Consider the following 26,670-nt stretch of genomic DNA (forward strand, 5'->3'; position numbering starts at 1 on the left):
TAAGTAATGTAGTTGTGGTGTACGATTTTCTGTGGTATAAAATTTTCACGTCCGGTATACCTATTAACCAGATCGATTCTCTTTTTCCAATTCTCTTTTCTTATTAATATACATCTAATTCTGCCGTAGATCTTATTAATATAAGTCTACGCCGAACCGTCTTCTACGGCAAACCGTCTTAATATACATCTACGCCGAACCGTCTTAATATACATCTGTGCGCCGAACCGTCCGTCTTCTACACCAAACCGTCTTAATATACATCTACGCCGAACCGTCTTAATGTACGTCTACGCGCCGAACCATCTTCTACGCCAAACCATCTTAATATACATCTACGCCGAACCGTAGAAGTCCATCTTCTACGCCAAACCATCTTAATATATATCTACACCGAACCGTCTTCTACACCAAACCTACACCAAACCGTCTTAACCGCGAGGTTCATGATCTTTCGAAAGAAAAATGTACTCGTGTTCGGAAAAAAAAGATGTACTCTCGTGTGAAATGACACAACGAAGGCGTTCGTTCTACACGTTAGCAATGCAATTTCCTTCCCACCAGATGCCATTCACGAAACAAGATGCAACATTTTGTGAGCATAAACAGAGCGTCAGGCCAGAAGAGACTATCGATGACAGGAACTGACTTTTTATTTCTACCCACACACACCAACAGTACCAAACTAGCTATACACATGCGTGCATGGTCGCACCCTTGAAGCTTGCTCCACCTCAGAGTCTCCTACGGTTCTTGGGGGTCAAAATTCAAGCGTCGCCGAGGTGGTTGTCTTTGTTCAGCCTCGCCGCCGTGGCCACCGCCGCGCCCACGCCGCCGGCCCTGGCGTGAGTTTCGGCGTCGTTGAACGTCTCCGCCTGGACCACCCTCGTCGCGTCCTCCGTCGCCGCGGCCTTGTCTCCGGCCAGCTTCGCCGTCGCGTCCTGCGCGCCCGAACAAGCACGGGTAAGGTCACGTTGCATTATGGTTCGGAAGCTTGCAAGCATTCAGCGCTAGCTACACCGGTCGCTCACCGAGAGGACGTCGCCGATCTTGACCTTGTCGCCTTCGCGCGTGGCCTGGGCGTTGGCGCGCGCCGCGGCCCGCGCCTGGTCGCCAAGGCCGCCGGGCATGGCGACGTCCGCCCCGTGCGCGCTCATCTCCGCGGCGCGGATGGCCTCCGCGTCGGCGCGGTCGACGGGGCGCCCGCCCCCCGCCCTCGCCGTCGCCTCCAGCGCCTCGCCGATGGTGATCTTGGTGGCGTCCTCCTCCGCAGCCGGCGGCGGGTCGGCCACGGAGTACTGCCCCACGACCTGGCCCGCCACGAACTCCGTGACGACGCGGCCCCCCGGCACGGCGGTCTGGGTGACAGTGATGCCCTGCGCCGCGGCGGCGTCGCTGGCCTGGCCCGGGCGCACGGCCCCGACGGCCTGGTTGTAGGCCGCGGCCGTCTCCATGGCGGTCGCGGCGCTGAAGCCGCCGCCGGCGCCCTCCGGGACCTGGACGCCCGGCACGCTGTCCTCGGCGGACGACATGGCGACCGCGTCGCGCGGCGCGATGGGCTGCCCCGCGAGGTCGCCCGTCACGGCGAACACGTGGCCGTACCTGATGGCCTCCTGCTCCGGCTGCTGCAGGTCCTGGCCCTGGCCCAGCAGCTGGGCCGTGTCGCCCTGCGCCTGGAGCGGGTCGTCTTCCCTCCTCGGCTGCGCCTGCGCCATTGCTCTCCCTCGATCTGTGCTCGGTCTCTAGCTAGTTCGTGCAGTGGATGCTCGGCAGAGTGAAGTGGCCTGCCTTTCTGCCACGCCGATTTTATGTACAGGATTGCGGCATGGGCCTGTATTTGGACATGGCCATCGGAGGTCGGCGACGGCGAGCGCACAGGGCGGTGACGCGTGCGACGCGCCGTGCCCGCGTGTCGTCGGCACAAAGGTTGGCCGGCGAAGGTATGAGCTGCACGTGTACAGACGCTTCCTGTAAGCTGCCCTCGTGTCGTCTCGTCGCAGAATTCCAGTTGCACAGAATGTACTGGATGCGGAGGATACGAGTCCACCATACCGTGCCTACGGATTTGGAATTTTGGGCCCTTGGTTCTAAACTCAAGACAAAATAGATCCTGCAGAAGAAGTATAGAATTTCTTTTACTGTGTACAGAAATTTCTTCAGCATTGCCCAGTTAAAGGTGCAATGTTAATCCAGGTTCCTTTCGTTTGACTTTTTATGGTGCAGTTGCACAAAAATGCGGCACACTGCACTGTGCCATATTAGAAAGTTATCGTAGCTTCTTCTTCCTTTTATTAAGTTAGGTGCAGTTGTTCATGTTTTTACAGTGACTGAACTGACCTGTTGAGCACAATGGAAAATGGCTGGCAAGGGCCTTTGAGAAGGATCTGCATTGTACATTTGTACGAAATTTTTTTGAAAAAGGTTAAAAAAATTAAATTCGAAAAAGGGTGCCGATTCGCAAATTTTCGAAAAATGGGTACCTCCCGCCCGATCAACGGGCGGGAGGCGTGGGGCCGAAGACCTCCCGCCCATCCAACGAGCGGGAGGTGCCAAAACTTTTTCCAAGTCCCTCCCGAGGGCCTCTTCACGAATAAATTTTTTTTATTCGCAAAGAGGCCCCTGACGCGGCCGCGGGGGCGTCCCGCCCGCCCGCCCTACAGTGCGGAGGGGCATCCCGCCCATTGGGCGGGCGGGAGACCCCCCCCCCCCCCGCGCTATATAAGCCCCACCTGCCCCTAAATTCCCATTTTATTCAGCAAAAACTAGGAAAAAACGAAAGAGAGGAGAGGAAAAGAGAAGAGAAAGCGGCGAAGCCCTGTTCACACGTCGGTTTGGAGGTATATTCTCGTTCTAATCGTATAATTACTTAAAAATAACTATAATCTAAGAAATATTTCTTAGGGTAGTTATATTTTGAATAGTTTTTAGTATTTTCAATTGTTTTTAGTATAATTTATATTCCGAATAGTTTAGAATCTGGAAAATATAATCTGGAAATCGCTGAAAATTAGGGTCGTTGTGTATTAATATGTAGTATAACTAGTTTATTAATGATTGACAGATATGTCTTCCGAGAAGGGTACTTCCAGTATATATTACGGAAAAGGAAATGTGATTTATGGGCCGAATGGGGTAGATTTAAGTGAATTCAACTGTGCGGTCAGAGAAATTACCAGACCGCACGAGAGGACATTTGAATCCCTATGCAATTGGTCAGCGGATTAAGGATTAATCAGGAGACACACACTGTGAGTGTTCAGTGCGTCAAAATCGTACTACTCGCGCTTTGATCTGGGAGCTGATGCCACTTGCAAGCAACGAGGACTAGTTAAGTTATCTGCAAAATGTAAGTCATTGGCAATGACCACTGGTACTCCTTGTCAGTGTGCACCAGAAACCTTTGATAAACATCGAAGCTGCTGCGGGGGATAAAGATGTTGATGAAGAAGTTGAGGAGCCAAATATTGAGGCAGGTGGCACCGCAGCACCTCAGTGCGTGGCTGATGAGGGGGAGAACATACCCCGTATTGTTGAACAGCTACGAGACGAAGAACATGAATTGGATGAAACAATGAATGCCGATTCATCTGATGATGAAGAGGATGTGCCTGACAAATGGGTAAGCAGCGACTTCGGTCATCTTGTCGTAGATGAGGAACCCAGCGTGCCTTGGGTTTGCAGGGAGAACGAAGTTGTCTAGGATGCGAGGTACCACTCAATTGATGAGGTGAAGGAAGCTGTTAAGTGTTGGTCTCTCTCTTATGCGAGAGTTCAAAACAGTCGAGTGCAAGTCTCGTAAGTACGATGTGGTATGTATGAAGGAGGGTTGTCCGTGGCGGGTGCATGCCTATAAGGGCAAATGGAAAGATTATTGGGAATGCTCAATTGTCACTCAGCACACTTGTCATTTGCCGGGCGTGCAGAAGTCCCATCGTAACCTTACATCGCAATACATTGCAAACGAGATGTACGTGATGATAGTAGACAACCTGTCATTTGAACCAAAGTCTATTATCAGGCATATTTAGGAGAAGTACAAGTATACCATCTCGTACAGGAAGGCGTGAAGTGCAAAACAGAACGTGTTAGAGATGAGGTTTGGGACGTTCAAGGCTGCATATAATAATATTTCTCGATTGTTGGCCGTCATTTGTCATAGAAATCCTGGAAGCTATTATGACCTGAAAAGTCTAGACAGAGGACAAGGTCCGCCCTTCATATTGCAGTGGGCCTTTTTTAGGTTGGGTCCATGCATTAACGCATTCCAACACTACTGGCCTATCCTGTGCATCGATGGGACTTTTCTCACAGGAAAGTATAGATTGCAAATGCTGATAGCCATTGCAGTGGATGGAAACAATCAATTGCTTCCAGTTGCTTTTGCTTTTGTTGAGAGCGAGAACATAAATAGTTGGTACTGGTTCCTGGAATGGGTTAAGCTTGCAGTCGTTCGGGATAGGGAAGATATGTACCTGTTACGTGATCGTCACGCCGGCATACTAAGGGCAATACTAGATTTGCAGGAGGGGTGTGTGGAGACCGGAGAGCCGCCCAAGTAGCGTGATATTCACAGTAAGTGGTGCATGAGACACATCGGTGCAAACTTTTTCAGGCAATTCAAGAACAAGCACCTTATGGATATGTTCAAGAAGCTATGCAAGGAAACAAATCAACGAAAATTTAACAAGCAGTGGCAGAAACTTGATGAACTGACCGGTAAGAAAAGAAGCGAGGACGCAGCAAAAACCAGAACTGCATAGGACGAAGCAGAGGCTTTGTGTCATTTGCCAACAGATACTGCACATTCCCGGAGAAGGTCTGGGTCAGCGGTGAAAATCTTTTCTGAATGGACTGAGAATGAACTGAAGGAGAAGTGGGCGTTGCTTTACGATACCGATGGTGCAAGGTACGGCATAATGACCACCAACTTCGCTGAGGTTTACAATTGGGTGTTGCGAGGTGTTCGTGGGGTTCCACTGGTTGTAATTATGAAATTCATCATCCACGGGTGTACCGATTACTTTAGGGATCGGTTCACTAAAAATCAGGCATACATGCAAGATCCTGACAGATATTTTAGGAGCATGATGATAGATTATATGACCAAGAAGGCAGCTAGCGCCCAGCTACACCACGTACGGCAATATGGTACACAGGAGCTCAAGTTTGAGGCAGCTCCCAGAGACAGAGCACGACGTGGCATGAGACGTCAGACTCCTGTAAAGGAGTGCATCCTCAAAGTTGATGGTACTTGTTGTTGCTCATGCATGAGGCCATAGTTGCTGCATATACCTTATTCTCATGTAATAGCTGCTTGTGTGGATATTGGACATCCTGTCGATATATATATTTCCCATTACTTCAGAAAGGAGACAATTGTCAGCACCTGGCAGTATGAGATCTATGGGTTCCGTATGGTTGGAGCGTTCACTGAGGCAGCGAATCCTGTAATCTATATTCCAGATCCGAAAACAGCTCGGGTTAAGAGAGGGCGCCGTCAGACACGGCGTATTCGTAATGACATGGATGAGTCAGAGCTCCGTATGAGGATACAGCGCTGCAGTGCATGTAACCAGAGTGGACACACATATAAACGTTGTCCGAACAATGATGCTGGGCCTAGTTTTGCTGAAGCTGGCCCTACAGGTGATGCTACAGATGGAAGACCTCCGGTTGCATCAAGGAGTGGGAGACGTCGCCGATCGAGTGCTGCTACGACATCAGGCATCGTCTAGTTGTAATTTTATTTGAACGTTGTTTGCTCATTTGTAATATTTGCCGCGTTGAGTTTGTATCAGATCTGGATGTATATTTATAATTTTAACAGACCATTATATGTATTTGTAATACTTGCCGCAGTGACTTTTAACACATCATTATGTGTGTTTGTAATTGTAACTATGACTTGGCATTTGTATATTTAAATTATTTTTTGTATCATACTATTTTATTTTTAATGGCTTGATGTATCGTACTATCGTAATATTTGGATTCTACGTTGCAAAACGTTATCGCTTAACCATCTTCATACGAGTTTTACATACCGTAATCTTCTTCGTAAAATTGAACTAAAATTTTTTTATGTATATAAAAGAGTACGACGAATAAACCTTGTATTTGAAAAGTATGAATTTTAAATAGTTTGTAAAATATAATTTCAACAAAAAATAAGAAATAGGGCACCTCCCGCCCGTTGGGCGGGCGGGATGCATCAGGGGCCTCTTCGCGAATAAGAAAAGTTTCTTATTTGCAAAGAGACACTCGGGAGGGGTCTGGAAAAAGTTTTGGCACTTCCCGCCCGTTGGATGGGCAGGAGGTCTCCAGCCCCACGCCTCCCGCCAGTTGTCGGGCGGGAGGTACCCATTTTTCAAAAATTTGCGAATCGGCACCCTTTTTCGAATTTAATTTTTTAACCTTTTTTCAAAAAAAATCATATTTGTACATGACTACATGATGGGCCTTTTTCTTGCGGCTTTTAGTTTATGGGCTTTTGAGATGTGCATCATGCCAGTTTATGTTCTTTTTTGAGTTGGGCTATGCCAAATTTTTGTTTTGGGCTTGAGAGTATTGTGAATTCTTGCTTCGACCATAAGTTGAGAATGAGTGAGCGGATGACACTCACTGGTGCTCCCTCCATCCTAAAATAAATTATTCTATGATTTAAAATTGATTGCAAAAAATAAATTATTTTACCCTATTTGATAGGTGCAAGTGCATGTAATAATCAATTAGCATCAAATATAGTAATAAATAGGGAGCAAAAGTAAGGTCATTTTACCCTCCTACTAAAATTTATCATAAACTTCCTAAAAAATGAGAAATTCAGGTGGCTTTCGTAGGCACACCGGTTACGAATTACAATGCACTTGGTTTCACAATTGCAAATATAGCTGCATTGCCACATGCTTGACAGTTTGAAGCGCAAAGAACTAACACGAGTTGATCTAAGGATCCGGTTGGCAGAAAGGTGGAATATAAATCATGAAGAATGCGCGTTGCTCAACACGTGGCAGTTGTGTCGCCATATTTGCTATACTTGAATTTGGATTTATTTTTTTGTTTCGAGTGTTGAAATTGAATATCTTCGAGGTCCACGGAACTAAGCCATTTAAGTTCACTTGGAAGCATTTGCGGCACCTAGTTGGATTTGGAACACGTGAAAAGGACAAAAGAATTAGAAACCCACTGGCCAAGTGGCAAGTGGAGTCAAAGCTTGTTTACCAGAGGCCATAGCTCGCAAGCGCACGTCTGAAATGCCTTAGCTTGGAAGCTCGACTTGGTTAATCTGGCTTCATCTTGTCAAGATCGCAATGGACTATGACGAGCTAGCAAACATAAACCTTTGCCACGCCACAAGAACCGGTGAGATGAAAAGAATGGCTAAATTTGTCTTTCATAAAAAAAGAAAAAAGAATAGCTGAATTTTGGGTTGGCGTCCATCTTAGAAATGTAGCTCAGGAGCGCCAACGAATAATTGATGGATACATTAAAAAACGGAATTGAAGTTCTGCCAAACCGGACCAGAGGGTCCTATTTGAATTTCTTTTTGAAAAGGCCTATTTGAATTTCCGGTACCACTCCAGCGGCCCAAAGGCACCGAAAGAATTGCGGTGTTTAATAAAATCGTTTTATTTATTGCGGAGGGCCCCTCGTGCACAAATTATCAGTACCGAATTATTATTGGCAATCCCCGACAGCATCAACACCGCCAGCCGGGTCGCACATGGGTTTGGACAGGCAGGTTGTTTTATTATTTAGCATTCTAGCAAAGGTAGCAAATCATCCATCAATTATCTGAGGAACGGAGATTAGAAACCATAGGATGATTAGACTCCCATCGGAGACCAGACCGAGTGGTTAGGCGGGCCCGGCGCCCGATCGTCTCAACGGAAAGCTCCGCCAGCTGCGTCAGCTCGCTCGCCGCCTGACTCGGCCGGACCGGACGTGTCCGGCTCGCAGGCCCGGCACGGCGAGGGGTCGGAGATTTTTTTTCTCTCCTCCGTCCTAGCGGTCGGTGGATTTAATTAAGAGGAGCGGCGGACCGGACAGGGAGGGGCGGCGGGAAAACGGAAAAGGTGACGGGCCTACGCGCGTGCCCCGATTCGACCGTTCGGGGGTTCGAACAAAGCCGGCCGGTCATCGAGGGCGCGGAGCGAGCGGAGGGGAATGAAAAAGGCGTTCGAGGACTGAGGCCGGGACGCGTGTGCCGGCCAATGCGGCGACGGCACCTAGGACGGAAGCGCGTGCGGGGAGCTAACGTTCCGGAAAGTCAGGCCTGTTTGGATTGAAGGAATTTCAAAGGAAAAACATAGGAATCTAAAACGGAGGAAAGGAAGTAGGTGTGAGCGTTTGGAACGGAGGAATGATTCGTTCCTTTCTTGTGGAATTCTGTAGCAGGCTAGTCATTTCATAGGAAATAAAACATCCACTTGAATCCCTTGTTTTCTTCTCCTTCGCGTATGCCTGGGGAACCGCGCACGAACAATAGAAGAAAAATCATCAACTTTGAGTTGTTGAAGAAAAGCATGTTCCGCTTCCGCCATTGTTGATTTTCCGAGCTTCTCCCATGCACGTGGACCACAAACTGGCGCTCGCTTACTCTCGCTGCACCTCAGCTCTGTATTGCACTTATGCTCTTGTTGCCCTTGATCTGCTCGGTAAGTTGTTTGGCTTCTCCACTAGGATTGGTTGGATACTTAGACGATGTTTGGTTCTCTAAGATTTATTTTAAACTCTGTTATATCAAATATTTGATTCCCTAAGATTTAAGATTTAAAATAAACTCCAGAAACCAAACACTCCCAGATACTCTTCTAGATGAGTACGAGAGAATAGATGAGAAGAAGAGAGAGAAACAGATGAGAACGAATGGAGGAAGGGGATGAGAACGAGTGGACCAGAAGGCTCTGAGCTTTTGGCTCACACTGACGATGGGTGCTAGCTTCTTGGGTCTATTTGTCAGTAGCTAAGTAGGTAAGAGATGCACCCAGTGGCAGTGCAGGTCCGCTGTTTTTCCTCCACTTGTGGGACCCACCTAAATCTAATTTCCTGTGTTCCAATTCCCATGTTCCAAACAGCAGTTCCTACATTTTCTTTACCTTTTCCTTTCCTCTGTTTTGCCAAAACATCCAATCCATATTCATGCGTTTCCATTCCTCAGTTTTTCATTCCTTCCTTCCAAACGGACTCGGTTCCTTGTTCCAAACAGACCGGGTCGTTGGAGCTGCGCTCCTCCACCGGCGCGGTGCGAGTAGGCTGGGATTCCCCGAGCTGAGCCTCGTCGCGTGCGGACGGGTTTACTACTCTTGCTTGCATATGTGGGGTCCGGCCGGGGGATTTTATTGACTTTCTGGCAGTATACTATGTCAAACTGTATTCATAGAGTGTATAACTATATATAAAATAAATTCGGTGAAGATGTATATATTCTACACGTTGCTTTGAGCCGGGTATATACTCCACGTACTGGGCAAAGAAATAAAGTACCATACCAAGAAGTTGGACAAAATTCGATCTATTTCCATATCTTCTTGAGCTATGTTTGGGACATAGAACTTGTTAGATAATTAGGTATTTTCGGGCACATTTTAATTCTAAAATTACACATACAATTTATTAATAATTTTATGACTACGGTGAGTGAAATAAGGTATATGCATGTGTTCAAAGTTAACACGAATTTAACAATGAATCCAATAAAATAAAGGAGTATCAGATAATGTCCCGAGGTGGGCAACGGATGCACCGTTACCAGCTGGAGCAGATATGCTCGACTGGCCTGTCAGACCCGGGGCTACGGGGCTAGGTACATAGCCTAGTTTAAGAGATTAAGTCCGTCTTATCTCTTATTTATCTCATTTATCTCTTATTTGTCCCGTTTAAGTAGGAGATAGAGCTAACCGATACAGAGAGAATCTACTCGGGATATGTTCTGGTATGATTTCTTAGCTGGTGTTGGTTAGTATCTTTGTAACCCTGGCCTCTCGGATATATAAGGGAGGACAGGGACCCCTCTCAAAACGCGATCTCTAGATCATTCTACACCTAAGACAATACAAACCACTACAGGACGTAGGGTATTACGCAACTAGCGGCCCGAACCTATCTAAGCTTTGTGTTCCTTGTACCTTCGAGTTCCTGATCTCGGCGTCCCCTCACCCAAAACCTACCACCTTGGGTATATCCCTCGGTGGGAAGCCGGTTAAACACCGACAGCTGGCGCGCCAGGTAGGGGAACGCGTCGAAGATCCATCGGCGAGCTCGATGGCGACTTTCAAATTCTCCAGGTCAGTTCCCTCTCAGGGTACGACATTCGTTTTTGGCTCGTGGGTCTGCATCGCAGATGGTGTGGGCGATTTTCGGTGATTCCTCGTCGACATGAAGCCAAAGACTTCCGCTGCGGATCTCCGCAGTGACCTCGACAAGTTCGTCGACGATCTCGACAACTTGTCAACCTGTGCTTCTGCAACAAAGATCGAGATGGAGTCTACTCCAGGCTCGACTTCTTCCAGCGTTGCAGCAACTTCCCCTGGGTTGGACTCGTTCCAATCTAGGGATCCGCGTAACCGATCCCAACTCGGTTCATGCAACCCGGCCACTGATCTCCAGGAGGCCAATGTCTCTGGGTCCCTCTCCATGCTAGAGAAGGACCTGGACTTTCTGCTCCAGGACGGAAGGCCTGAAGCCACCGCGTGTCGGGGGGCTTCGGGTTGTTTTGGCGCCAGTGATCTGGTGGTCACCTCCATGCCGGAGGGGCGCATTGTGCATTGGAGGGGCATGGCGCTCTCCGATCTACTCGAGGTAGAGGGTCGACTTGTGGCTCACCTCGAGCCCCTGCCCTTTCAAGAGGGCAGGCCATTGGCTACCGCGGCGGAGGGGTCGACTGAACTAGTCGATGAGAGCTCTCACGAGCTCACCTCCCGCCAGGTGCTAATGGCGGAAGAAGGCGAGGATGATGGTGGTTTTCCCATCGTCGACTTCGAAGCGGTCTCTGAAGATGAGGCCACTGCCAACACTGGTGAAGAGAACGACGCCGATCGCGAGGCACGGAGGGCCAGGAACAGGGCCCGCGCAATCTAGCGAAGGAGGGCCAACGAGCGCAGGCGATATATGTATCGCGAGCTTGACCCTCAGTTTGTTGCTGTAAGCGAACGGGGTTTCAGGACCCCGGTGGCTAACATTGCCAGGGTTACGGCCATCCTGGAGCGCAGTCACGATCCTGATGTGCGTCAAGCACTTCTTTACGCGCAGAGGGCCTAGATCTAGTTGGATCAACAAAATCCAGCTTCCACCGTCAGGGAGGAGCGCGTGGGTGAGAGTCGGAGCCAGGCTCACAGCCGAATGGCTGGTGGTCGTCCTCGACTTCAGCCCAGCCACAACAACAACAACGCTCGCGGGAGCCAGGCCCCCGGCCGGAGGCAACAGCCACCTTCGGGGGGTAACCCGCGATAGGCCAATCATCGGCCTCCTACAGAAGATTTGCACCAGCACATTAATGAAGGCCGCGATGCGCGGACTGTGATCTCCTCCAGGCGTAAGGTACGTGAAGAAGTCGAGACTGAAGGGACTTATTGCAGTGATCATTTTTCTGCTTTCTCTGCGCGATTCAGCAGCTATAAGTACCCTGAGGGCTTCAAGCCGATCGGCATCACCAAGTACGACGGCAAGCAGGCTCCTCAGCAGTGGCTCCGTTGTTACTCCACGGCCATTGAGATCGCAGGGGGCTCGAACATCACCAAAGTCATCTACTTTCCGATGGCTCTGGACCCTGCGCCGCTCACCTGGCTAGAGAGCCTAAGCAGCAACTCCATTGACTCCTGGGAGCGACTCAAGAAGGTCTTCATTGACAACTTCCAGGGAGCGATCGCTCGAGCAGGTACTCATCACGATCTTGCCCAGTGTAAACAGGAACGTAATGAGCTCTTGCGGTCTTACACACGTCGCTTCTTCGACGTCCGCACCACCATCGTGAACATTTCGGAGGACGACATCATCGACTGCTTTTACAACGGCATCACCGAACCAGGCATCTACAGAGATTTTGGGCGGAACAGGCCAAAGACCGTTGTGGGCCTTCGTGATATGATGCACGATTGGTCCGAACAGGAGGAGAAAATGCGGGAGCGGTTCCCGCGGCGTCAAGATAGCAACCTGAGGCGCCCAAACGACAACCGCAACAACAAAGGCCAGCGGGACTTTTCGGGTCCACCCCGGAAACGAAAGCCAGATGATATCATCGCGGCTATGGATCGTCCTTCGCGGGGCAAGAAGTCGACAACGCAGGAGGAGTTCGAGAAGCTCTTGCAGAAAAAGTGCCCATGGCACCCGGGTGCCAACCACGCTGCCATTGACTGCTACCACCTTCGGAGGACGTTTAGCAACTCTGGTGGTGGTAAGAAGAACAAGAAGCCTGCGGACAAAGAACCCGAGGATGACAACCACGATGACCAAGGGCGCAACTCGAAGTTCCATGACACTTTGAAGGTCGTCAACGTCATCTTCGGGGGAGACGAGGATTTTAGCTCTAGGCGGGACCAGAAGCTGCTTCTCCGGGAGATCATGTCCGTCGAGCAGGCGGTACCACGACCACTCCGTTGGTCGGAGCTCCCCATCTCGTTTTCCCGTGATGACCAATGGACGAGCTTTTCGGAACCCGGAAAGTTCCCCTTGGTCCTCGATCCTGTGGTGGCGGAGGTCAAGCTCACCAAGGTCCTCATCGATGGCGGAAGCGGGCTCAACCTCATCTTCGTCAGCACTTTGAGGAAGATGGGCCTGGATTTCAAGGACATGCGGGTTCCCAGCAAGTCCCCTTTTTACGGCATCGTTCCAGGTAACGCGGCACAACCACTTGGTACGGTCGTCCTCCCAGTCACCTTCGGCACGAGGGAGAACTACCGCACTGAGTTTATCAAGTTCGAAGTAGCTAACTTCGAATCTTCTTACCATGCAATTTTGGGCCGTCCGGCACTTGCCAAGTTCATGGCAGTGCCACATTACGTTTATCTACTTCTCAAGATGCCAGGGTTAAGTGGAGTTCTTACTCTCCGAGGCGACTTGAAGAAGTCGTATGACTGCAATCAGGAGGCAATTCAGTACTCCTCGACTACTCGTGTGCCAGATGCTTCCGGAGAAGTACTCACGGCCGCGCAGCAGTTATCCCAATCCGGGCTGGAGATTCCCTCCAAGAAGGTCAGCAAGTCGAGCATCCAGTCGACTGACGACGTGGCCCTCAAGACTATCCAGCTCCAGGAGGGAGATTCATCTAAAACCGCTGTCATCAGCGCGGGCTTAGGTGACAAATAGGAACTCGCGCTCATCAGCTTCCATCGTGTCGGTGTTTAACCGGCTGCCCACCGCGGGGTATACCCAAGGTGGTAAGTTTTGGGTGAGGGGACGCCGAGATCAGGAACTCGAAGGTGCAAGGAACACAAGACTTAGACAGGTTCGGGCCGCACGGAGCGTAACACCCTACGTCCTGTATGGTTTGTATTGCCTTCTGTATTGAATGACCTAATGATCTTCTGTTTTGAGGGGGGTCCCTGACCTCCCTTATATATCCAAGAGGTCAGAGTTACAAAGATGCTAACCAACCCCCTCCGAGGGATCACACCCGAGCTGATCTCGAGTAGATCCTCTCTTGTGTTGGTTAGCTCTATCTCCTATTTAAACGGGATAAACAAGAGATAAACAAAACGAATAAGAGACAAGACGGGCTTAATCTCTTAAACTTCGTAACGTGCCCAGCCTGGTGGCCCCGGGTCTGACAAGCCCCCGAGCTCTTCGTAGCTGAGCACTGCAGGCTTATCGAGTACTTTCGAAGCAGTCTTCGACTTCTTTCTGACGATTTGTCTTGAAGTCCTTCTTCGAGTACTTGCTTGGCTGCATCGAAGCTATGAGGTGCTCATGCCCCAAATTTTATTTCTGATATGGCGTGCGATTGCAAAATCGCACTCCATATGGAGTAGCCCCCGAGCCTTAGGTTGAATCGGAGAATCAGGCTGAGGGTCCCGCTTGTCAGTAGTCTTTCTTACCCTTCAAAGAAATTTGAAAAATAAGTAGTCGATGCCACGTACCCCGCAGCCCCCGAGCCTTGAATCCAAATCCCACAAAGTTTGGAGATAAGGGTCCAAAAATCGTGGCATACAGGCTAGACAATGACACGTAAATGAGGAGAACGAAGGGATGGTACAAATGATGTAACTAGACCAAAGATTCGAAAAACCCCTTTTTCCGGGCTAATTAGCCCTGAAAAAAAATGATTAATCAAATATGCAATCTAATCAAATCACCAAATGACCCCTCATCTTCGGAATGGTCCACGAAACGGCGCTTGACCTTCAGAACAGTAATTTTCCCCCACTCCGCTGGTTATTTAACCCCGCGATAACTGGAGGGAAAAACCACGCTTTCAATCTGCATTCCATCGAGAACCATCAAATTCCCCAATCCAAACCAAGCGCCGCCGCCTTCCCCCAAGAAGAGCTCCCACCCCGACCTCCCCGCCCCTCTCCTGTCACACCCGATTTATGAGAACATAAATCGAGCAATCATATATGCGCCAGGATCAAGTCACGCATATATACAACAGATTATCAAGATATCACAACACATATCAGGAATAATATTAACATAAATCGTAAATGAATCATAAATGAATTATTTTATTACAACCGAATCAAGAATCGGTTCAAGAAATGCGGAAGCGTAAAAGAGATACATGAAGAGCGGGCGCCACAGGGACGTCGACTGGGAGACAAACGCCTAGAAGTCGTCGAAGCCGCTGACGTAGTTCTCCACGTTGCCGGGCACTGAGCAGCAGTCGAAGATATCCAAAATAGAACAGAAGAGTAGAGAGGCAAGTGTGAGTACAAACTAGTACTCAACAAGTATAACACGAGTATGAGGCTCTAAGGTTAGCTGACTCAACTGCATTAGCTTTTAATCTTGGCAAATTTTATTAAAGCTAATTACTACAAGTGGATGAGTTACCATAACCCAAATTGTATAAAATTAATCAATATTAATTAAGAACTACTGAGAACCATCCAAACCAAAACCACCCGGGGAAATCGCCCTCGCCAAAGGTTGATAACCCCACTAATCAGACGGAGGATCTGGGCCGCTCATGACTGTGAGCACAGCTGATATATCAGTTTTACACTCTCGAGAGGTTGCACAACTTTACCCACAAGTCGTGAGCTACGCTAGTTGTTCATCACACTACCTTAGGTGAGATGGCTAGCAAGCACACTACGAGACCGTTACAGAGAATCACGTTGGTAAGGTGTAACCGCTAAGGATTCTGGATCAGCAACGATGGGGCCCACCTCCGGGGGTACAAGACACACAGCACAGACCAAGCCGGAGGAGCAGGGACCATTGAAGCTTACCACCCCTCTTGCCCACGCAGGTAAGTTACTCCCGAACCAAAATGACCTAATTAGTAAGTCAAGACCGTCCCATACCAGTCTTGTGGTTGCGTGGTTGTCCCAGGTTGTCGCTCTATGAACCGGTCCTTATGGAGAGTGGCCAACCAAGCACTAAGCACCGTGCTGGCCCCCTAAACCATGTTTCTACAAAAACATATTTTAAGGACGCACAAACCACTCAAGCACCCAGCACAGAGGGTCGGCTCCAGAATTAAGTTGCATAAGACCATTAATCAAATTGATTAAAAAGGACCAAGAGTTGTTATAGCGCAGCAACCTAGCACAACTAACCAAGAATGCAACCCATAGGATATATATAAGGATATAAAGGTGGCTAGGAAATCCTTATAGGCATACAGAATTAAAATGCAGTATGAAATTGTATTTAAAAGTGATAGGAGGTTCATGTTATACTTGCCTTCCTCGTACTCTCCCGGCTGCTGCTCGCACTGCTCGGAAGATGGCGGCTCCTGGTACTGATCCAAAGGCTCCGCGTCTACTCACGATCATCAAGCATAGTCCACACATACACACATGCACAAACAATAGCAAACTATAAGAAAACAGTACACCAATACAATAGAACAGCACATGAAACTAGCCTAGAACCAATCTGCGCGTTACAACGATCGCGTGGATATAAAGAATACTTAAAACGGAGCTAAGACGCGAAAACTACGCTTAAAACAAGATCCAGGGACCTATTTGTAAGAAAAACTAACTTACAGGGGCTTCTGCACAAAAAAACCGAGGACTTAAACATAAATAAACCCTAGACGCAAGGGCTAGCTAGCTAAAAACCCTAGGCTGGACTGCGGGTGTCACGACCCAAAAATTTAAAGCACGAGATTTAAAATTAAACAAATCATCATGAGCATCATCCAAGCATTATGGAGCATCATATGCACTTAATTACATGTGACCCTTCATTTTCTTGTGTGAATTATGTATAAGTTGTGAAGTAAGTTTAAAATTTGCTATATGACTGTGCCCCCAAATATTTTATTCAAATACTAGATTTCAAATGGTGATTTGTGGATATTTTTGTGCAATTTTTGAATGCCTAACCCGAGCCATAAAATTCTTGGAAAGTTTGAAAACTGCAATGTTGTTTGAATTTTTGTGAACAATCCATAACAGATTTTTGAACTCTTGTTGTTGCATTGTGTTCTTGATGATTTAATCTAGCTTCCATAAAATTTTGGGGATTTTTGGAGCCCGGGAAGTGCCTGTTTTAGATTTTGTAAGTTGAACCGTTGCTTTGTTTCCTCTCCCTTTCCTCCCGGCCCCACCTGTCTGTCTCTCTCCCCTCTCCCCCGCGCGCCTGGGCCCGCACGTCAGCCACCCCCTCCGCGCCGCCCGCGCCTCTGCGCCCGCCCGTTGGGCGTCCGCGCGGCGCGGCACGCCGGCGGCCGCTGTGCCGTCCAGCGTGGCCGCCGCCCCCTCGTCTCCCGCGCCGCCCGCTCGCCTCCCCCGCTCCCCTCTTCAAGGCGCCCGTTTCCCTTCCCCATTCAAACCACGCGCCCCCCCTCCTGCCCCTTCCTCTCCCCCCACTCCGAGCCGCCGCCGCCGCCGCTCTCCGCCGTCCCGCGCTCCGCCGCCCCGCCTCGCTCGTCCGCGCCGCGGGTGAGCGCCCCCTCCCCGCTGCGCTGCCCGTGCGCGCCCCGCCTGGGCGCGTTCGCGCCCGTGGGCCGCGGTCCCGTGCCGGCCGTCGCCGCGTCGCGCCGCGCCGCCGTCGCGTCGCGCCGCGTCGCGCCGCGCCGCGCCGCGTGCGCGCGCGTTCGCGCGCGGGTCGCGCCGTGGGCGCGTGCTGGCGCCCCTCGTGGCGGGTCAAGGCCGCGGCCGGCCTTGACTCCGCCTGGGCCGCGCGCTGGCCGCCTGGGCCCACCTGTCGGTGCCCAGGGGTGCTAGATCCGGGTGGATCTAGCGCCGGCCGCTTCGTTTTCCCCCGTTATCATTTCATGTGATTTTGTTATTTGCATAGAAAATTCTGTAGGCCTCCAAAAATTGCGAAGTTTGTTTTGTTTGAATCCTCTACAATAGATCTGCTTAGATAAATTAAGTTCATGCATGTTAGAGTTCTGTATTTTAAGTTATAAATTATTCTTGTTAAACCAAGTTAATCCTTAATCTTATTTTGTGGTGCTCTAAAAATGCCAAACTAAAGTTTGTTATATTCCCTGTCAAATGCTCTTTCTCATGGTGCAAGTGGTGTATATGTTCCAGTACTGTTTGATAGGTTTTTAATGTGTTTTTAGTTTTGCTGCCTGCAATCTTATAAAATGAATATCTTTTGATAGAAAATTGATAAAATAGTAAAACCACTTCTGTTATCCTTGTTATCATGCCTTGTGCCTCTGGTAATTTTATTAGGATTTTTGAAAATGTTTTGCATGGCTTGTAAGATTTATCTTGAGTTTAGCTGCTGAAAATTGTAAATATCATAAGTAATTCTACAAATAAGTTTTTGATGCAAACTCAACTCTCATGAGTTTATTTTGATATCCTCTGGGTGCAGAAATTAAATCATGAATTGTTCTTGTTAATTTGTTGCATGAGCGAGTTTGCCTTCGGGCTTAGTATTTAAATTAGTAATCGAGCTTGTATTTCCATAATGATATCGCTTGCGCGTTGATGTGACTTTTCTCTTCTATTGTTATGTCATTGCATATCATCTCATTCTCACATCATTGGCATCATCCTAATGCATGCATTTCATTCATGCATTTTAGTGACCGAGACGCCGGAGGACGTACCCGTTGAGCCCGCCGAGTTCGTTGAGACCGAGCCGGGAGCCGAGTGTGTGGTCGAGCAAGAAGAGAACCAAGGCAAGCAGCTAAGCATGATTCCTTGACCTATTTAACTTGCTTAAATTTAGTTACTTCACTTGGGTATCTATGCTTATGATAATTACTTATCTATTGCATCGTTGGTCCTATTTTCATGCAATGTCCTCCCTTGATTTGTATATCCATGTCCTTGGCACACGTAGCTAGATGCAACTTAATTAACTAAATGCTTAGTTGTGCTTAGAGTTGGTATATATCTTGTAGGGAAAGTTGGAATAGAATCACTTGTTTCACCACCTTTGTTTATCTTGATCATTTTATCCGGTGTCGGGTTGTTGGTTGGATCGATCTAGTTGGAAGTGGGTTCTTGGGGTTTGAGCGGAAGGTAGGGCCTAGAGAAAGGAGTCTCGGAGGCTTAGTCCGCTTAAACCGATTAAGGACCGTCCGTGGATGACCTTGGAAATTGAGCACTTATCGTACTACCACATATCCATTCATGGGGTGGATAAACCAATTACCCTCTAGTTTTAATCGTTGATGCACGGTCCTAGATGCGTGGCCGTGGGGCTTTGTAGAGAGCCTTAGGGGTGTCCCCGGTGGACCTAGGTAACTCTCCGCGCAAGTTAGGCGTGATGTTCAACGGTTAGAACTCGTCGGGAAAGGTTGACGCGAGTACCCCCTTACCTCACGTGATCGGTTGGGTGAGTCGCATGGTCCTTGTGTCGTGTGGGTAAAGTTGTACACCCTTGCAAGGTTAATGAATCAATTCGAATTGCCGCGCTCTCGGTTATGAGCAAGCTCAAGTTTCGACGAATTCTTCGTAGTGTATCGATCTTGGTCGCATGTGGTTTATGATGCTTATGTCACCTCTTATGGGTGATCAAGGTTTAACTAAAATTTTATGGTGGGTCGGGCAAGATAATAAAAATGCTAGGATGCTAGAATAGGTTTGGTTAGAAAGTTCATGCCTATGCTAACAACTTAACCCTAAAGCTTTCTTGTGAGCCCTCATTTGCATGCTCCTTGTTTATTTAACCGCGTAAGTCTTGCGAGTACCTTTGTACTCATGTTGCTATATTTCTTAACTAAGTTGCAGGTGAGCCGGAAGTGGTGTTTGGCCATTTCTACCCCGCCGAACCCGGCGCGGGCGAGGAATAGGTCGATATGGTCAATGGCGTCCTTGAGCAAGACGCCATTAATATTATTACTTATCGTTATCTTTCCGCTGCGTATCGTATTTGGGATATCATGTTGAACATTGAACTTTATGGTTTTTGTATCTCCTATGTTATTTGTGAGCCCGAGGCTTGTATCCCTCTTTCGCACCTTAATAGACTTGAAACCTTTCTTTATGTTAAATTTGTAATGATTAATGGCTTAACCTTGTATTAAAATTGCTCTTTGTGGATCAATGGTGATGTACGAGCTTGTGACGGTATGTGCATATGCGTGATTCTGGGCATATGTTGGAGCGCATACCGGGACTACCGGGTTTAATGTTATTTTCGGCGAAAGGCCAAGTTGGTTCTTAGTAGTTCAGATGTGGGTTAACCCGTAGCGCGCCATTGGTGCGAGTGCGTGTTAGCTCTCATCTTTACGATAAAGACCGACGGTTTCGCTTAAAATGATATTAAATTGGGCGGTTCTCACAGCGGGTATCAGAGCCCAGGTTCCACAAAGTGAACTTAAAAGTTTGCTAAAAAGGGGTTGAGAGCGAAATAAAATTGAATACTTACATTAATGTTTATTTTTCTAAAATTTGAACTTAAGGATTGATTGCTAACTTTCTCCCTTGTCTTAGAGCTATTATTCTCTCTAATGCTTCACCTGTCAATTAAATATGCTTAATTTCTTATGTTTTATTGAATAGATGGCTACTTTGATCATGGCGACTCGCGCTCCGGACACGATCGGGTTCCCGGCGATCCTCAACGAGATGTTGAGGAGCTCGCACTACTTTTTCCAGCCCGAGTATGAGGTCTATGCTCGCGGCTGTGGTGTTGGTTTGGTGGACTACATGGCGAGCCTCCACCTTGAGCCAAGGTGGATGGTGGGAGCTGTGAGGTACAACTTCCGCGCCTGTGGTACCTCCGTGCAGATGGTGATTCAAGAGGTGGCACGTGAAGCCATCGCCCGTCTTCGCCACGAGCACCGTGAGCTTTGGGAGGCTCCGTTCACCTACCTTCCGGTGAGGGGACCGGAGGATCCCATTGCTCATGTTGTCTCGCCTCCGATGGGACCGTACACTTTGGAGACATGCATGGCGGACACCATTTCCGCCTACGAGATGGCGCACCGGAGTTTGGTATGGGAGCTGGAGGAGACAAGGAGTCGTCTCGTCCGCCTCCAATACCAAGTGGAGCCTTACCTTCGTTCGATGAAGTTGCCAAGGAAGATCATGGATGATTGGGCACGGAACACACCGCATGAGGAGGCGCCTCCGTCGCACCGCTTTCCGCACGTGGTGGGTACTTGGGCCGAGGCGCGGGGACCGTATAATCCCATTTCGATGGGGTTGCCCGTGCGTCGGTTCCGCATGGTGCCCGCCACCCGTGCGAGTCTTTTGGGGTTTCCGGAGCCTTTTGACCCATGATGGCTTATCGATTAGAGAGAGGGAAAGACGCCCATTAGTCCAAGTGCTAGTAGGAGGGACGTGGCACTTGGGGTAATGCGGTTGTAAGGTGGAACTAAGCGCTAGAACGTTAAGACGCGCTCATTTTGTGATGGTTAAACTCTTTGGATGCTTGTGAGTTAAGGACAAGTTAATTGCATGATTATGGTTATGCCTCGACGTGTTACTAGTATTTTAATTATGTGAGTTATTTGAATGTTTTCATACGTGCTCCCTTAAGAAGTTATATATGAGCCCCATATTATCATGTGGAAACGATGTGAGGTGACGACATATTGCACTCATATGTTGCATGCATGCACGCATACGCAAATAACAAATATAAATCATGTGGGTGACCGTTTTCCGTCTTTCTTGCTCTCTAAATCTGCCCTAGCGACTTGAATGGTGATGATCAAATCTTTGTCACTCGTCACATTATTATATTTTTTTCCTTGATAGTTACCGTTCGAATCTCGATCTTAAGTCAAGTCATTATCTACGCCTTATCATTCCATCGTTCTCCTTAAGATTATCATTTCTTCCTCGGTTGCTAACTTATCGTAAATTCTTGCTAGGATGAATTTGCGTTCGGGAACCGGCGCGAACCGCGGGAACGGTTCGGGTGGGAATAACGATAACAACAACAACGACAACAACAACAACAACGATCTTCCCGGACCTCCCATCCACCCCGCTTTCGTGGATGTGCTTGCCCAACAAACTCAACTACTTGGGCAATTGGTCAATCACATCGGCAACTTGGGCAACATTGGAGTCCAAGCCCCTAGGGAGGAGCCGCAAGTAAACAAGTTTGGGGATTTCTTCCGCACCAACCCACCAATCTTCCGTGGCTCTAAGGACCCTCTTGACGCGGATTTTTGGCTTCACGTCATTGAGGAGAAGCTTAATCTCATCCAATGTGATGAGCATGATAAGGTCTTATTCGCCGCTCACCAACTCCATGATGCCCCGGGGGCTTGGTGGCGTAATTGGAAGGCTTCTCAACCCGCCAATCACCGTTTCACGTGGGAAGGATTCCGGACGGCTTTTCGCTCCTTCCATATTCCTAAAGGTATCATCGACATCAAGAAAAAGGAATTCCTCAATCTCACCCAAGGCCATCGGGATGTAATGGCCTATGTCAATGCCTTCAACACTTTATCACAATATGCACCCGATGAAGTGTCCTCCGATGCCAAGAAGCGGGAGAGGTTCTATGACGGCCTCTCGGAAGAGCTACAAGACAAGCTATCCACCACCAAGTTTGATGATTTCAACGACTTGGTGAACATTGCTATTCGCGCCGAGCACAAGATGAAGAGACTCGAAGCTAAGCACAAGCGTCCCGCTCCTACCTCGGCGGGTGGTAGCTCATCTCGCCCACGTGTGGGGCCACCTCCCCCACCGCGCGCGCCGGGTGCGCAACCACCGCGCCCGATGTGGGTGGTACGTCATCCTCAACCACCTCAAGGACAACCCCCAAGGCCGGCCAACGCCTTTTGGAACAACCCAAGCGGCGCTCCAAGGGGTCCGTGCTACAATTGTGGTGGCACGGGTCACATCTCCAAGTATTGTCCTTCACCAAGGCAAGGCGGCACCTCCAATGCACCAAGACCGAACAACCCTCCACCGCAAGCCCCACGCCAAGGAGCCAAGCCATCGCAAGCTCCTAAGCGTGGCCGTCTCAACTACACCACCGCGGAAGAGATTCCGGACGATGCCGAAGTGCTCATGGGTACGCTTCTTATAAACTCCCATTCCGCCCTCGTTCTTTTCGATTCCGGAGCAACCCTTTCCTTCATTAACAAGAAATTCATGATGCATAGCAAGCTCCAAATGCAAACCCTACCACAACCTTACCACATAGAATCACCGGGTGGGGAAATCATCTCTAAGCACTTTGTAGATAAGGTCCCAATTCTTATTGAGGGAGCCACTTTTCGAGCAAATCTTCTCATCCTAGATAAGCTAGGCTTAGATGTAATTCTTGGGATGAATTGGTTGGGAAAACATGATGGGGTTATCAAATGTGGGCCACGCACTATCGATCTCTTGCACCCCTCCGGGGATAGGGTTCTCCTCTCTCTCGCCACAAAGAAAGCTTGTCTCTATTCCTTGGCGGGTACCGAAACCACGGCGTTGGAAGATATTCCCGTGGTTTGCGAGTATCCGGATGTCTTTCCGGAAGAATTGCCGGGCATGCCTCCCGATCGTGAGGTGGAGTTCGTTATTGAATTAATGCCCGGGACGGCTCCCATTTCCAAACGTCCCTACCGTATGCCACCTAATGAGCTAAGAGAATTGAAGGAGCAACTCAAGGTCCTTTTGGATAAGGGTTTTATTCGTCCGAGCTCCTCTCCTTGGGGATGCCCGGCTCTCTTTGTGAAGAAGAAGGATGATAGTCTACGGATGTGCGTTGACTACCGTCCGTTGAATGAGGTCACCGTCAAGAACAAGTATCCTCTTCCTCGAATCGATATCTTGTTTGACCAATTATCGGGGGCTCGCTATTTCTCCAAGATTGATCTAAGATTGGGGTATCATCAAATTAAAATTCGTCAAGAAGATATTCCAAAAACGGCCTTCTCTACTAGATATGGTCTTTATGAATACACCGTCATGTCCTTTGGCCTCACCAACGCCCCGGCATATTTCATGTACTTAATGAATAGTATCTTCATGGAGGAACTCGATATCTTCGTGGTTATCTTTATTGATGATATTCTTATCTACTCGAAGACTCGGGATGATCATGCTCACCATATCCATGTTGTGTTACAAAAACTTCGGAAGCATCGTCTTTATGCTAAGTTTAGCAAGTGCGAGTTTTGGCTCGAGAAAGTATCCTTCCTTGGTCACATTCTTTCCAAGGATGGCGTCGCCGTCGATCCTAGCAAGGTGCAAGATGTCCTTGATTGGAAGCAACCTCGAAGCATCACCGATATTCGGAGTTTTCTTGGGCTTGCGGGATATTATCGCCGGTTCATAGAAAACTTCTCAAAAATTGCCAAGCCTATGACCGAATTGTTGAAAAATGGGGTCAAGTTTGAATGGTCTCAAGCTTGCGATGAAGCCTTTCAAACTCTTAAGGATCGTCTTACTACCGCTCCCGTTCTAGCTCAACCAAATATTCACAAGGACTTCGATGTCTATTGCGACGCCTCTCGCGTCGGTCTTGGTTGTGTTCTTATGCAAGAAGGCCAAGTGGTGGCTTATGCCTCTCGTCAACTCAAGCGTCATGAAGAAAACTATCCAACCCATGATTTGGAGCTTGCGGCCGTGGTCCATGCTCTAAAGATTTGGCGTCACTATCTTCTTGGGAATCATTGCAATATCTACACCGATCACAAGAGTCTTAAATATATCTTCACCCAATCCGATCTCAACATGAGGCAACGTCGATGGCTTGAGTTAATCAAAGATTATGATCTTGAAGTTCACTATCATCCCGGCAAGGCAAATGTCGTTGCCGATGCGCTAAGCCGCAAGGCTCAATGCAATTGTTTGACCATGGGACCTCCTCTTCATACTCTTTGTGATGAATTCCGGAAACTTGAATTAGGAATGGTCAAGGAAGGTCATCTCGGTGCTCTTATAATCAAGTCCGATCTTTATGAACAAATTAAGGAAGCTCAAAGAAATAACAAAGGTATGGCCCGAATTCGTACACTCATGAAGGAGGGTAAAGCTCAATGTTTTTCTTATGACGATCAAGGGGTTCTATTCTTTGGGAAACGTGTTGTCGTGCCTAAGGATCACAACTTGAGGCGCTTAATTCTTGATGAGGCTCATAATTCTCAATTCTCGATTCACCCGGGTAGCACCAAAATGTTTCAAGATCTCAAGCAAAGATTTTGGTGGACTCGCATGAAGCGGGAAATCGCTCGATATGTCGCCGAGTGCGATGTTTGCCAAAGGGTTAAAGCCGTGCATCTCAAACCGGCCGGTACCCTCCAACCTTTGCCTATTCCATCTTGGAAGTGGGAAAATATTGGAATGGACTTTATCACCGGGTTGCCGAAGACTATTCACGGGTATGATTCTATTTGGGTAATTGTTGACCGCTTAACCAAATCGGCTCATTTTCTTCCGATCAAAACTACCTACCGAGCCAAGCAATATGCGGAATTGTATCTCACTCGCATTGTATGTCTTCATGGTGTTCCTAAAACAATTGTCTCCGATCGTGGTCCGCAATTTGTTGCCCACTTTTGGAGAAGTCTTCATGAAGCCATGGGAACCGACCTCACCTATAGTACCGCTTACCACCCTCAAACCGATGGCCAAACCGAGAGGGTGAATCAAATCCTTGAAGACATGTTACGGGCTTGTGTTCTAGTATATGAGAAGAAGTGGGCCACTTGTTTGCCTTTTGCGGAATTCTCTTATAATAATAGCTATCAAGCAAGTATCAAGATGTCCCCCTTTGAAGCTCTTTATGGACGGCGTTGTAGAACGCCCATCAATTGGTCCGAATCCGGGGAAAGGCCTTTCTTTGGCCCGGATTTGGTGAAAGATGCCGAAGACCAAGTTAAGATCATTCGCGAAAATCTTCGCATTGCCCAATCCCGTCAAAAGCTATATGCCGATCGTCGCCGCCGTGAACTCCATTTCAAGGTCGGTGATTATGTTTATCTTAAGGTCTCTCCTTTCAAGGGTACTCGTCGCTTCCGGGTCAAGGGTAAATTGGCACCTCGTTTCGTCGGACCTTTTCAAGTCACAAAAAGGATTGGAATGGTGGCTTATCAATTGGATCTTCCCCAATCGCTTTCCACCGTTCACAACGTGTTTCACATATCTCAATTGAAGAAATGCCTTCGTGCTCCTACCGACGCCATCGACCTTGAATCACTCGATCTTCAAGCGGGTCTTACCTACGAAGAGCATCCTACCGCCATCCTAGATCACGTTGAAAGGAAAGTAAAGCGAAGTATGGTGAAGTTTGTGAAAGTTCAATGGAGCAACCACTCCGAAGACGAAGCCACATGGGAACGCGAGGATCGTTTGCGTCAAGACTACCCCGACTTCTTCTTCCAATGAGTGAGTCCTCAAGCTTTTCCCACCGCACCCAACCTTCTTTAAGAAGTTCATCCTTCTAGATATCTTATATGTGTACACAATCACCATCGAAGAGAAATTAAAGGTGTCCTACCGTTCCACACTACCCATGCCTTGCACATCCCTTCTTCGATGTTACCTTGTCTAGGTGAATATGGCCTTAATACCCCCGAAGCTCTATCGTCTTTTGTCCACCAAATCTCGGGACGAGATTTTCTTAAGGGGGGGAGAATTGTCACGACCCAAAAATTTAAAGCACGAGATTTAAAATTAAACAAATCATCATGAGCATCATCCAAGCATTATGGAGCATCATATGCACTTAATTACATGTGACCCTTCATTTTCTTGTGTGAATTATGTATAAGTTGTGAAGTAAGTTTAAAATTTGCTATATGACTGTGCCCCCAAATATTTTATTCAAATACTAGATTTCAAATGGTGATTTGTGGATATTTTTGTGCAATTTTTGAATGCCTAACCCGAGCCATAAAATTCTTGGAAAGTTTGAAAACTGCAATGTTGTTTGAATTTTTGTGAACAATCCATAACAGATTTTTGAACTCTTGTTGTTGCATTGTGTTCTTGATGATTTAATCTAGCTTCCATAAAATTTTGGGGATTTTGGAGCCCGGGAAGTGCCTGTTTTAGATTTTGTAAGTTGAACCGTTGCTTTGTTTCCTCTCCCTTTCCTCCCGGCCCCACCTGTCTGTCTCTCTCCCCTCTCCCCCGCGCGCCTGGGCCCGCACGTCAGCCACCCCCTCCGCGCCGCCCGCGCCTC

General features: G+C 48.3%; 1 protein-coding gene across 1 annotated transcript; it reads right to left on the reverse strand.

The window, feature by feature from the left end:
• Nucleotides 1–629: 629 nt before the first annotated feature.
• Nucleotides 630–1,813, reverse strand: LOC112890056 (late embryogenesis abundant protein D-34-like). The gene is made up of 2 exons (XM_025956886.1): nt 1,032–1,813; nt 630–941 (listed from the first exon to the last, which is right to left on the reverse strand). The coding sequence occupies exons 1-2, from the start codon at nt 1,713–1,715 to the stop codon at nt 768–770; spliced, it is 858 nt and encodes a 285-aa protein (XP_025812671.1). The 5' UTR covers nt 1,716–1,813; the 3' UTR covers nt 630–767.
• Between the last annotated feature and the right edge of the window lie 24,857 nt (nt 1,814–26,670).

The sequence above is a fragment of the Panicum hallii genome, chromosome 4 (assembly GCF_002211085.1).
Source record: "Panicum hallii strain FIL2 chromosome 4, PHallii_v3.1, whole genome shotgun sequence".
In the NCBI taxonomy this organism is placed as follows: Eukaryota; Viridiplantae; Streptophyta; class Magnoliopsida; order Poales; family Poaceae; genus Panicum; species Panicum hallii.

What these genes read in the sequence shown, in the direction of transcription:
- LOC112890056 (XM_025956886.1), bottom strand. Translation starts at nt 1,715, where the DNA reads ATGGCGCAGGCGCAGCCGAGGAGGGAAGACGACCCGCTCCAGGCGCAG. An exon ending in AGATCGGCGACGTCCTCTCG is followed by an intron (nt 942 to 1,031) that starts GTGAGCGACCGG and finishes TCGGGCGCGCAG; the next exon opens with GACGCGACGGCGAAGCTGGC.